This window comes from Oncorhynchus gorbuscha, linkage group LG09, assembly GCF_021184085.1.
Source record: "Oncorhynchus gorbuscha isolate QuinsamMale2020 ecotype Even-year linkage group LG09, OgorEven_v1.0, whole genome shotgun sequence".
Lineage (NCBI taxonomy): Eukaryota > Metazoa > Chordata > Actinopteri > Salmoniformes > Salmonidae > Oncorhynchus > Oncorhynchus gorbuscha.
Window position 1 is genome coordinate 78839187 of NC_060181.1, and position 13867 is coordinate 78853053.

Below are 13867 nucleotides of genomic sequence, written 5' to 3' on the forward strand. Positions count from 1 at the left end.
CACACCTGACAGGCATGACTGGGTGTAACGACCCCTGTCTGGAGCATGGATCACACCAGACAGGCATGATGGGGTGTAACGACCCCTGTCTGGAGCATGGATCACACCAGAGTCAGGCATGGCTGGGTGTAAAGATCCCTGTCTGGAGCATGGATCACACCAGAGTCAGGCATGACGGGGTGTAACGACCCCTGTCTGGAGCATGGATCACACCAGACAGGCATGATGGGGTGTAACGACCCCTGTCTGGAGCATGGATCACACCAGAGTCAGGCATGGCGGGGTGTAACGACCCCTGTCTGGAGCATGGATCACACCAGAGTCAGGCATGACGGGGTGTAACGACTCCTGTCTAGAGCATGGATCACACCAGACAGGCATGACGGGGTGTAAGGACCCCTGTCTGGAGCATGGATCACACCAGAGTCAGGCATGACGGGGTGTAACGACCCCTGTCTAGAGTATGGATCACACCAGACAGGCATGACGGGGTGTAAGGACCCCTGTCTGGAGCATGGATCACACCAGAGTCAGGCATGATGGGGTGTAACGACCCCTGTCTAGAGCATGGATCACACCAGACAGGCATGACGGGGTGTAAGGACCCCTGTCTGGAGCATGGATCACACCAGAGTCAGGCATGACTGGGTGTAACGACCCATGTCTGGAACATGGATCACACCAGACAGGCATGACGGGGTGTAACGACTCCTGTCTGGAGCATGGATCACACCAGAGTCAGGCATGATGGGGTGTAACGACCCCTGTCTGGAGCATGGATCACACCAGACAGGCATGACTGGGTGTAACGACCCCTGTCTGGAGCATGGATCACACCAGACAGGCATGATGGGGTGTAACGACCCCTGTCTGGAGCATGGATCACACCAGACAGGCATGATGGGGTGTAACGACCCCTGTCTGGAGCATGGATCACACCAGAGTCAGGCATGGCGGGGTGTAACGACCCCTGTCTGGAGCATGGATCACACCAGACAGGCATGATGGGGTGTGACGACCCCTCTCTGGAGCATGGATCACACCAGAGTCAGGCATGGCGGGGTGTAACGACCCCTGTCTGGAGCATGGATCACACCAGAGTCAGGCATGGCGGGGTGTAACGACCCCTGTCTGGAGCATGGATCACACCAGAGTCAGGCATGGCTGGGTGTAAAGATCCCTGTCTGGAGCATGGATCACACCAGACAGGCATGGCTGAGTGTAAAGATCCCTGTCTGGAGCATGGATCACACCAGACAGGCATGGCTAGGTGTAAAGATCCCTGTCTGGAGCATGGATCACACCAGCGCTGAGGATTGGAGGGTTACAGTATGTGGCTAGCTGCTGCCTCCAGTTTTGGGGGGTGAGAATAAGGGGCAATGTATTTTTGTCAGGGTTGATACGTTTTTTAAATGGGAAAATCAAGTCTGAAATTACAAACTTCAGAAGCCTTTTTAAACCTCATGTGAAAGTTATCCTGCAACAGGGTGATCAAATGAAGATCCTATATTTGTATGTGTGTGCATGTGAGACAGTGTGTGTTTCATCACAGAGGATCAAGCTGTCTGGTCTATGATTTGAGGACCTGATGTACCTTCCTTGATGATGGGATTGGGCTTCAGATCATCACTGTGTCACCCTTTACCGTAATCCTCAGATCACCTACTGTAGCTTTTAGAATAATGAAATGGAGAATAATTCACTTAATGTTCTGTCTCCCTGGCAGTCTATCACTGTAACACAGTCGCCTCTAAGTCCCAACCGGTACGGGCTGGCACATAACTCTTTAGTTTGCCTTACTTTTAGCTTTACCTGCTGTGTACTCTGTGAATAGGCCTCTGGTAGCAAGCGCAGAACTGAGCTGTATATTTAATTGATAACAGACCTGTCTGTCTCTCTTTCTGTCTCTCTGTTTCTCACAGGTCAATATGTCTACAAAAGGACATCTACAGGTTTGTCAACATAGATCCCTGATGTTTTCAGTCTGCTGCCAGTCTGTTTAGTTAGTTAACCCATCTCTTCCTGGATCAGACCACCCCGCTAATCACCCTGCTGCACGACACCCTGAGACCCCCCTCAGACCCCTGGCCAATCGCTGCCATGGACACTGAGTCTATCCAGTCTGGCTACTCCAGCCACTCCAACAGATCCAACAGACATGGGTAAGACATGATTTCGCCACACACACACACTCACACTCTTACACTCTTACACACACACACACACACACACACACACACACACACACACACACACACACACACACACACACACACACACACACACACACACACACACACACACACACTCTTACACACACACACACACACACACACACACACACACACACTCTTACACACACACACACACACACACACACACACACACACACACACACACACACACACACACACACACACACACACACACACACACACACACACACACACACACACACACACACACACACACTCACACACACACACACACACACACACACACACACACACACACACACACACACACACACACACACACACACACACACACACACACACACACACACACACACACACACACACACTCCCCATCAGGGAGAGGCTTATGTCTCAATCTGCTGCAGAGCATCTGGATGCCTGTTGTCCCCACTGTATTTTGTTTGTCTTTTGTTTGGCTACATGTCGGTTGTTGGAAGACAAATAACAGGGATTGTTCTGCCATTGTAATCCTTGGGCAGGTCACCTAAGTCCAAACAGTGTAAAAACAAATTTGATGTGTAGTACACTGAACAGAAATATAAACGCAACATGTAAAGTGTTTGTGTTTGCTGAAATAATCCATCCACCTGTCAGGTGTGGCATATCAAGAAGCTGATTAAACAGCATGATCATTACACTGGTGCACCTTGTGCTGGGGACAATAAAAGGCCACTTTAAAATGTGCAGTTTTGTCACACAATGCCACAGACGTCTCAAGTTTAGTTTAGAGGGAGCGTGCAATTGACATGCTGACTGCAGGGATGTCCACCAGAGCTGTTGCCAGAGAATTTAATGTTCATTTCTATTATCATTTTAGAGAATTTGGCAGTGCGTCCAACCGGCCTCACAAACTCAGACCACGTGTAACCACACCAGCCCAGGACTTCCACATCCGGCTTCTTCACGTGTGGGGTGGGGAGTATTTCGGTCTCTAATAAAGCCCTTATGTGGGGGAAAACCCCAGTGGGTGGGCATGGTGAGTGGTCCTATGCCCACCCATGGCTGCACACACTGCCCAGTCATGTGAAATCCATATATTAGGGCCTAATTTATTTATTTAAATTGACAAATTTCCATATTTGAACTGTAACTTAGTAAAATCGTTGAAATTGTTGCATGTTGTGCAAAGCTGTCATCAAGGCAAAGGGTGGCTACTTTGAAGAATCAAAAAATATATATATATATTTTGATTTGTTTAACACTTTTTTGGTTAGTATATGATTCCATATGTGTTATTTCATAGTTTTGATGTCTTCACTATTATTCTACAATGTATAACATAGTAAAAATAAAGAAAAACCCTTGAATGAGTAGGTGTGTCTTTTGACTGGTACTGTACATGCATGTATCCATACATATTCATTTTTGGGATGGAAAAAATGCTTTAAGCGTAAACTTAAACGACTAAAACCAAATTTGAAAGTATGTAGAAAAGATAATGGAACTATATTATCTTTGAGAAGTAGCTAACAATCATCAAAATAAAAGCTAGACAGTCAGGGAGAATTAAAAAAATCCCAAAACTATGAATTTAGCATGATTTATTTTATTATGTTTGAGCAAAAGAGCATGGCATTATCTATGGCAAATTGCAAGAAACTAGCTTCAAAGAAATATTTTCTATCAGCTCCATGCCATAATATTGTATGTAGAATCACAGGTTATTAGCTTTAAAGCTGCAAATTTCTCTCTCAGCTGCATGGCAAAATGTGTAGAATTCCAGGAAATTGACTTCTAAAATGTAGCCGTGCCGATGGCCAATCTTGCTCATTGCCACACCCCCTGCCACTCCCAACACCTAAGCCCCTAAGCCCCTTTTTGATCCCAACAGAAACCCTGAAATAAAGGCGGGAGAGAGATGAGATGGGTGAAGCTAGTGGATTATTGTCGTCACATCCTTCAACCTATTTCTCTGATTCACTCTGACTTGTTCTGTAAATGAGAGAGGGAGTGTGAGAGACTATTAAAGGAATTTGGCTTTCTTCTCTTCCATCCCGACACTCATCCGCTTGTCAGTTTCCGTATTCTTAGTGTGTGTGTTCTCTGTAGGGAGCAGAGTCGGCGTGAGCATCGTAAGCTTAGCAGTAAGGACAGTAGCCGGTCGGAGAGGTCTGTCATCAACACCCCCGACGGGCTCACTCAGGCCTCCCCCACCCACAACAATGAGCCCCTGCTGAAAGACCCCATCTCCGTGACTGTAGACGAGGCTCCGAGCCTCCAGGTAAGCTCCAACACATCAGAAGTCACACAAACCATGGTTGAGAGATTCAGAAAGCCCTGCACAGCTACAGTATACTGTACATAACAGAACCTGCTTACAGTAACCCTGTTCACAAGCAATCATCAGCCAACCAATCTCATTCTCTCAGAGTCAAACAGAACCCTTACAGGGACCCAGCTGGCAGTGTGTCACATGATGCAGGACTGAGGCTTCGGGAAGTAGTGGAAGGCGATGGGAATGTCTTTGCTCTTTTGTCCTTTTGTCCCCTGTGATACACACACACATGCAGTACACATTTCAACCTCTAGCCATACCAGTGAGGTTCCAGTGAATGGCATTGCTCTTTTGTCTAGTATTCCCATGTGACACACGCACACAGATGTCAGAATGACCTTCAATCATACCAGTGAGGCTCCTTTGTGTGTTGGGTTAGTAGATTACTATATGTGTCTGAGCAAAGCCTGTTAGTCAGTCTGTGTTAGTGTGTTGTTGTGCTTTGTTATAGTGTGTAACAGGACTAACCAGGGCTCTGAATAATCTATATTCACCCTCTGCCAGAAGAGAGGGCTGCCAAGCAGGTATCAAACACCACCCACTCTCTGTCTCTCCCTTTCTCTCTCTCCCTTTCTCTCTCTCTCTCTCTCCCTTTTGCTCTCTCTCCCCCTTTCTCTCTCTCTCTCTCTCTCTCTCTCTCTCTCTCTCTCTCTCTCTCTCTCCCCCTTTCTCTCTCTCTCTCCATTTCTCTCTCTCTCTCCCTTTCGCTCTCTCTCCCCCTTTCTCTCTCACTCTCTCTCTCTCTCTCTGTCTCTCCCTTTCTCTCTCTCTTTCCCTTTCTCTCTCTCTTCCTTTCTCTCTCTCTATCCCTTTCTCTATCTCTCTCCATTTCTCTCTGTCTCTCCCTTTCTCTCTCTCTCTCTCCCTTTCTCTCTCTCTCTCCCCCTTTCTCTCTGTCTCTTTCTCTCTCTCTCTCCCTTTCTCTCTGTCCCTCTCTCCCTTTCTCTCTGTCATTCTCTCCCTTTCTCTCTGTCTCTCTCTCCCTTTCTCTCTCTCTTTCCCTTTCTCTCTCTCTCTCCCTTTCTCTCTCTCTCTCTCTCTCTCTCTCCCTTTCTCTCTGTCTCTTTCTCTCTGTCTCTCTCAAATTGTTCATTGTTCTCTTTCTCTCTGTCTCTCTCAAATTGTTCTCAAATCATGATTTTTGTTAAATATTTTACTGCCAGGACTCAATTATGGAAATATTGCTGTAGAATATTAAGGTTCTGTTGAAGACCTTCTTTGGTTGGTGATAGAAGTACCAAGTCATCAGCATATAGCAGGTATTTTACCTCAGTGTCAAGTAGTGTGAGTCCTGGGGCTGGAGAATGGTCCATGTCTGCTAATTCATTGATATAAATGTTGAAAAGATTCGGACTCAAACTGCAGCCTTGTCTCATACCTCGACGTTGTGAAAGGAATTCTGTTCTTTGGTTGTTGTTTTTATGGCACACTTGTTTTCTGTGTACATACATTTTATGAAGTCATACACCTTACCATCAAGCCCACCTTGGAGAATTTTGTAGAATAGCCCTTCGTGCCAAATAGAATCGAATGCTTTTTTAAAGTCAAAAAAGCAATCAAGGATTTTGCTCTCTTTTTTTGTGTTTATTAAATTGTGTGTGTGTGTGTGTGTGTGTGTGTGTGTGTGTGTGTGTGTGTGTGTGTGTGTGTGTGTGTGTGTGTGTGTGTGTGTGTGTGTGTGTGTGTGTGTGTGTGTGTGTGTGTGTGTGTGTGTGTGTGTGTGTGTGTGTGTGTGTGTCTGTGTCTCTGTCTGTCTGTGTCTGTGTGTCTCTGTCTCTGTCTGTGTCTGTGTCTGTCTGTGTCTTGCTCTGTGTCTGTCTCTCTCTCTGTCTGTCTCTCTCTCTGTCTCTCTCTCTCTGTGTCTCTGTGTCTCTCTCTCTCTCTCTGTGTCTCTGTGTCTCTCTCTGTGTCTGTATGTCTCTGTGTCTGTCTGTCTGTCTGTCTGTCTGTCTGTCTGTCTGTCTGTCTGTCTGTCTGTCTGTCTGTCTGTCTGTCTGTCTGTCTCTCTCTCTCTCTCTCTCTCTCTCTGTCTGTCTGTCTGTCTGTGTCTGTCTCTCAATCTGTGTCTCTCTGTGTCTGTCTCTCTCTCTATGTCTCTCTCTGTGTCTCTGTCTCTTTCTCTCTGTCTGTCTCTCTCTCTCTGTCTGTCTCTCTCTCTCTGTCTGTCTCTCTCTCTCTGTCTGTCTCTCTCTCTGTCTGTGTCTCTCTCTGTGTCTGTCTGTCTGTCTGTCTGTCTGTCTGTCTGTCTGTCTGTCTGTCTGTCTGTCTGTCTGTCTGTCTCTCTCTCTCTCTCTCTCTCTCTCTCTCTCTCTCTCTCTCTCTCTCTCTCTCTCTCTCTCTCTGTCTGTCTGTGTCTGTCTCTCAATCTGTGTCTCTCTGTGGCTGTCTCTCTCTCTATGTCTCTCTCTGTGTCTCTGTCTCTTTCTCTCTGTCTGTCTCTCTCTCTGTCTGTCTCTCTCTCTCTGTCTGTCTCTCTCTCTCTGTCTCTCTCTCTGTCTGTGTCTCTCTCTGTGTCTGTCTGTCTGTCTGTCTGTCTGTCTGTCTGTCTGTCTGTCTGTCTCTCTCTGTCTGTCTGTCTGTCTGTCTGTCTGTCTGTCTGTCTGTCTGTCTGTCTGTCTGTCTGTCTCTCTCTCTCTGTGTCTGTCTCTCTCTGTCTGTCTGTCTGTTTGTGTCTGTCTCTCTTGCTCTCTCTCTCTCTGTCTGTCTGTCTGTCTGTCTGTCTGTCTGTCTGTCTGTCTGTCTGTCTGTCTGTCTGTCTGTCTGTCTGTCTGTCTGTCTGTCTGTCTGTCTGTCTGTCTGTCTGTCTGTGTCTCTCTGTGTCTGTCTCTCTCTCTCTGTCTGTCTGTCTGTCTGTGTGTGTCTCTCTCTCGCTCTCTCACTGTCTGTCTGTCTATCTGTCTGTGTCTCTCCCTGTCGGTCTTTCCCTGTCGGTCTCTCTCTGTCTGTCTGTCTCGCGCTCTGCCTCGCACTCTCTCTGCTGTATTCCTTCTCTGTGGAGTCTATTCATGGATGCCAAGGGAAGCCAGGCTTCCCCAAAAAATTTACTCCAGAATTATTTAAAACAAATCTTTCGGCCCTGTGTTTCATAATTTTATTTCAATTCGCAAGGCTAAATGTATCTCACTGGAGAAAGTATCCAAGTGAGTGAAACAGCGCCCTTCTCTACCCTCTGTATGTATAGGCCTGATGCTGTCTGGTCTTAAAGAGTAGGACATTGTTGCCGCCCATAGCATTGAATGCAAGGGAAGCCAGTGAGCATGTTGGCTCCCTTGATAAAGCAAAGTATAAAATAAAAGACAATCAGCGTTGAGCAAAACTGAGTGAGTTCATCTGTGAATTGTCCTGGGAAGCCAGTTTGGATTTGGCGTCACTCCTATCAAATCACATTGAGAGCATATGTCATTGATAGAGACCATTTGAATTTTTGGGTTGTCCTCCAGTGGCTACCTAGCAAAAATGGTCCCTTTCCTTAATGGATGGAGATAGGGATTTGAACTTGGACTTAATGCTTCATACTGGCCATCGATTGTAATGGCGATTCTGATCCAACCATACATTGTGCCCCTGGCCTGAGAGGATGTGAGTTCAATATGTAGCTAGATGTAGTAGGCTAATGTTAACTAGCTGGCTCATCGTTGCCCATGAGAGGAAGTTAGGCTAGCTAGCAAGCATTTTAGCCAGGTAGCCTAGGACAACAATAACTAAAAGGATGTACTGTATCAGAGTGATAGACTGTTTCATCAACAGGAAAGAGGAAGATGGCATTGGCGTTTCTCTACAAGCAGGATGAGTCAACATGGTTTTTCTATTTACACACACATCAGTATCATAGACAGCCACATCATATTTAGCTTACAGAGATTGGACTAAATCAATTTTGGTATATTTTAGCTGTCACTGTATTAGACTAAGCATGGGTGATTTGATGATGAAATGGTGCTGAAATAGTGGAGGCAGCTCCAATTTCCTCTCTGACTTGCTGTAACTCTCTGTGATTCTTAATCAATACTTGTTTTGTGGTCCGAAAATGTTGGAAACATTAAAGTGCATTCAGAAGGTATTCAGACCACCTGGGGTATTGTGTGTAGATTGATGAGGGGGAAAAAACTATTGAATCCATTTTAGAATAAGGCTGTAACGTAACAGAATGTGGAAAAAGTCATGGGGTCTGAATACTTTCCGAATGCACTGTAACTTGCTTACAGTACACGCAATATGCTTTGTGGACTTCACCAGACAGAGGTGGCTCTCCAGGTTTTGTGATGAAACAAAGGTGTGATTGAATTTATGTTGCCACTGTGACTTCTTATTGTCTCTGCCTTTAGGCCTAAATATCACGGTCTCAAGGCATATGAACTAACAGATTATAGATTAAACAACACAATTATCACAACACATAGGTTTTAATATGGCATTTATTTTCTGGTTTGGCCAGTGATTTTTGGGGGGGTTGGGGGGTGATTCTCTATCTGTCTGTCTCACTTTCCCTCTCTGTCCTTCTCTGTCCCCTCTTCTCTCCCTCTCTTTGTCATTGTGTTTGTATGCCAGGGTGAACTCTTAGTGTTGGGTTAATCTGTCAGTGTAAATGGAGAGGGTTTAGCCTGTTTTTCTTCTAGCATTACTACAGAGAGACTCTATAGTTGTATTTACCATGCTTTAAGGGGATGTTGGATTATATATAGCAGAGTGCCCCAACTGACTGCCCTGGGGCCCAATTTGGCATACATGTGTTTTTATTTGGCCCTAGACCAATATTTAAATTTGTTTTTTACGTGTCATTGTTGGACAAAAACAACTGTAAAAAATAAATGAGCTCCAGGTGATTTTAGTTGTGAAATCTGTTCCCAAGTATTCCCATACATAATAGAGAGATGTGATTGTTTACAATGTAAGCAAGGTTTGAAATTATTGTGTTTAAGTCAAATATTAGATCTGTTTGGGCTTCTTGCGGTCAATTTGCAGTCTATAAATGATTTGTAATTATGTTCTGGCCCCCCCGACCATCTACTCAAGAAAACAATCAGCCGCAGCTGAATCTAGTTGATGATCCCTGATCTTTAACATTGAGGAGAGTAAGAGCACATTAAGATGTAACAATGGGAGAGGACAGTTATGTGATGACCCAATAGATGAATGGAGATGTGATAGGCTGATTAAGATGGTATTAAAAGAGCTGATTCCCCTGTGACATCCCTCTCTCAAATAGGGGTCATTGGGTTAATGTTTCTCTCCACTCTGTCTCTCTCTCTCTCTCTCTCTATTGCTCTCTCTTTTTCTAACCTTCTGTGTTTTTCTCTCACCCCTCTCTTTTTGTCCCCCTCTCTCCTCTCCTGTTTGGCATACATGAATTAAAGGAAGGGGATGAGGGTGTGGAGGCTAGATCAGTGAACCTTGACACACAGTTTCCTAGACACACCCACACACACACTGGTTTACCACACACCCTGCAGCCCTGGGGGGGGGGGGGCATGTCATGCAAAATAGTGTCCCCCTGCCAAAAAATGTGTCCCCTGTGTCACAATGGGATTCACTAACTTATTAGCATACATTGCTATATCAATGGTGTCATGACCTAATGTGAAATTTCAGAACAGCCAAAAGTTATCTTAATTCCTGGTATGTATGCAAAGCTGTTTAAACAAGTTTTTTGGTTTAGCTAATAAAATGAAAACATCACTTTGACATGCTAATCTTGGTGGGTCAAACTCAAATAAATGTATCCATGCCAGCAATGCCACAACACTATACAATACATGAATTGCATCATAACGGTGACAAGCGGTGCCCACAAACTGTTAGGGCCTTCATAAAGATGTCCCAACAACAGAGCATTATTTTCAGCACCATGGAGTGTGACGACCCTCCCAGTCTGTCTGCAGTATTCTTTTACTTTGCTCTTGTTTTCCTTATTAGGATGTTGGTGGGCGGAGCCGGGAGGGTCGTCAGCAAAATGGGACACACCTGGGCCTGGGTGTGTCCCGTGATAAATACACCTCTTCCCCATTCATTGAGGAGACTCTCTCCATGCAGACACACTGTTTGATTTTGGTTGTTGCATTTTTTGTGTCAGTTTTGTTTGTTTGCACCTTTCAACACCCCTCATTATCACATCTGTCCACGCAACCACTCGCTTAAACTACTGATTACATACGCCATTGTTTATTCTATATAGGTCACTTCAGTTATTAAATCTTTTTTTGTTATTCCTTATCAACAGAAGTCAGAAATAACATTATAAATATTCACTTACCTTTGATAATCAGAATGCACTCCCAGGAATCCCAGTTCCACAATAAATGTTTGTTTTGTTCGATAAAGTCCATCATTGATGTCCAAATACCTCCTCTTTGTTTGCGCATTTAGTACAGTAGTCCAAATTCATGACGTGCGATCACTAGGAGCAGACGAAAAGTCAATAAGTTCCATTACAGTCTGTAGAAACATGTCAAATGATGTATAGAATCAATCTTTAGGATGTTATTAACATAAATCTTCAATAATAATTCCTTTGTCTTCAGAAATGCAATGGAACTCAAGCTAACTCTCACGTGAACGTGCGTGGCCAGCTCGTGGCTCTCTGGCAGACCTCTGACTCATTCCCCTCTCTTTCGCCCCCACTTCACAGTTGAAGCATCAAACAAGGTTCTAAAGGCCGTTGACATCTAGTGGAAGCCTTGGAAAGTGCAATATGACCAATATCCCACTGTATCGTCGATAGGCAATGAGTTGAAATCCCGCAAACCTCAGATTTCCCACTTCCTGGTTGGATTTTTTCTCAGGTTTTATGAGTTATGTTATACTCACAGACATCATTCAAACAGTTTTAATAATATGCATATATTAGCAACTGGGCCTGAGTAGCAGACAGTTTACTCTGGGCACCTTATTCATCCAAGCTACTCAATACTGCCCCCAGACATAAGAAGTTAATGTGGTAATCAGAAGGGAATTGCAAATGGTACGTTACCTCATTAGCCCTCCTCAGAACTTTAAACGGCTCCACAAACCACGGGCTCAGCTTCCGGCAGGACAGGCGGAGCGGCAGGTTCCGGGTGGAGAGCCAGACCCGGTCGCCTTGTGAGAAAACAGGTACCTCACTGCTGTGGCTGTCGGCCTGTACCTTGTGCCGACGTACGGCCCACTGGAGACGAGTGTGCGTAGCAATACAGGTCTCCTTAGCGCAACAAAACCACTCGTCCACCGCAAGGGCCTCGGTCTGGCTCGGATGCCAAGGTGCCAGGGCCGGCTGATACCGCAACATGCACTGGAAAGGAGTGAGGTTAGTGGCGGAGAGAAATCTGTGCGTACTCAGGTAGAAAATCTGCCTACTCCTGACAGTAACACCTCAGGAACCTGCCCACTTCCTGATTGACCCTCTCCACCTTTCCATTAGCATGAGGACAGTACCCGGAGGTGAGACTGACCATGACCCCCAGGCATTCCATAAACGCTTTCCATACGCGTGAGGTGAACTGAGGGCCATGGTCTGACACAATGTCCTCCGGGATCCCGTAGTGCGTAAAAGACGGGATCCCGTAGTGCGGGAAGACGTGCGTAAAAAGAGCCTCTGCGGTTTACATGGCAGATGGGAGCCCAGGCAGAGGAAAGAGGCGACAAGCTTTGGAAAACTGGTCAACAATGACGATAACAGGTGTGTTCCCCTGAGAGGGGGGAAGTTCACCATGAGGTGAGAACAGGGTCATTGTGGAACCAGCAGGGAAGGAGCTTTCCATAAGGGAGGTGTCTGGGTGTCTTTGACTGGACACAGATGGAGCAGGAAGAGAAGAAATCTGGGCACCCTTAGCCAAGGTGGGCCACCAGTACTTCTCAGTCAGGGAGGTGATGGTACAGTTTATCCCAGGATGACCCGACAGATGCCACGTGCCTCCAGGTAAGGAGGCTGTCCGTGCGCAGGAGCCTGCTGTATGTCGGCGTCCACATCCCACACCACTGGTGCGATGATACGGAACAGAGAGATGATGGGGGTCTCCTCTCCCTGCCTCTCCTCTGCGTCATAGAGGTGAGACAGGGTGTACGCCTTCAGGTTCTTTGAGGCTGGCCTATAGGAAAGCGCATATTGGAACCTGGCCAAGAATAGAGCCCACCTGGCCTGTCTCGGTTTTAGACTCTTCGCTGCCCTGATGTACTCCAGGTTGCATTGGTCCGTCCACACCAGGAAAGGGTGTTCGGACCTCTCCAGCCATTGCCTCCCCACCTTCAGAACCTTCTTCACCTCCAAGACTTCCCAGTCCCCTACGTCATAGTTCCTCTGGGCGGGACTCAGCTTCTTGGAGTAGAAGGCGCAGGGCCATAGCTTTGGAGAGGTTCCTGTGAGCTGGAACAGCACTGCCCCAACTCCTACTTCAGAGGCATCCACCTCGACGATGAAGGGGAGTGAGGGGGTGGGATGTGCCAGCATGGGAGCAGTGGTGAAGTGTGCCTTCAGTGTCTCGAATGCCCTCTCTGCCTCCGCCTTCTAACGAAGCCGATGAGGACCTCCTCTCAACAGGGAGGTAAGATGCACGACCACCATGCTGAAGCCCCGGATGAACCTCCAGATATTGTTGGCAAACCCCAGGAGTCGCTCGACTGCTTTCACAGAATTGGGGATGGGCCATGACCTGACTGCGCTGATGCGTTCTCTTGTTTAATGGAACTACCTATCCCGAATTTGGGAGAATTGTCATCAACTACACTAGCATAGCGCAACGGTCAAAAGATATTACTAGAAATATTCATATTCATGAAATCACAAGTGAGATATAGTGAAACACAGCTTAGCCTTTTGTTAATCACCCTGTCATCGATGACACGATAGATTTCTTCAGCCTCCTGAGGTTGAAGAGGCGCTGTTGCGCCTTCTTCACCACGCTGTGTGTGTGGGTGGACCATTTCAGTCTGTCTGTGATGTGTACGCCGAGGAACTTAACTTTCCACCTTCTCCACTACTGTCCCGTCGATGTGGATAGGGGGGTACTCCCTCTGCTGTTTCCTGAAGTCCGCAATCATCTCCTTTGTTTTGCTGACGTTGAGTGTGAGATTATTTTCCTGACACCACACTCCGAGGGCCCTCACCTCCTCCCTGTAGGCCATATTGTCGTTGTTGGTAATCAAGCCTACCACTGCAAACTTGATGATTGAGTTGAAGGCGTGCATGGCCACGCAGTCATGGGTGAATAGGGAGTACAGGAGAGGGCTGAGAACGCACCCTTGTGGGACCCCAGTGTTGAGGATCAGCCGGGTGGAGATGTTGTTTCCTACCCTCACCACCTGGGGGCAGCCCGTCAGAAAGTCCAGGACCCAGTTGCACAGAGCGGAGTCGAGACCCAGGATC

At 46.6% G+C, this 13867-nt stretch overlaps 1 protein-coding gene across 1 annotated transcript in view; it reads left to right on the forward strand.

The window, feature by feature from the left end:
- The window catches only part of LOC124044122 (vang-like protein 1), a 48061-nt gene that overhangs the window by 18831 nt on the left and 15363 nt on the right, over positions 1-13867 (forward strand). Inside the window, exons 2-4 of the mRNA XM_046363593.1 lie at positions 1923-1952; positions 2032-2162; positions 4308-4479. Coding sequence (XP_046219549.1) covers positions 1923-1952; positions 2032-2162; positions 4308-4479 — 333 coding nt within the window. The remainder of the gene's footprint in view (positions 1-1922; positions 1953-2031; positions 2163-4307; positions 4480-13867) is intronic.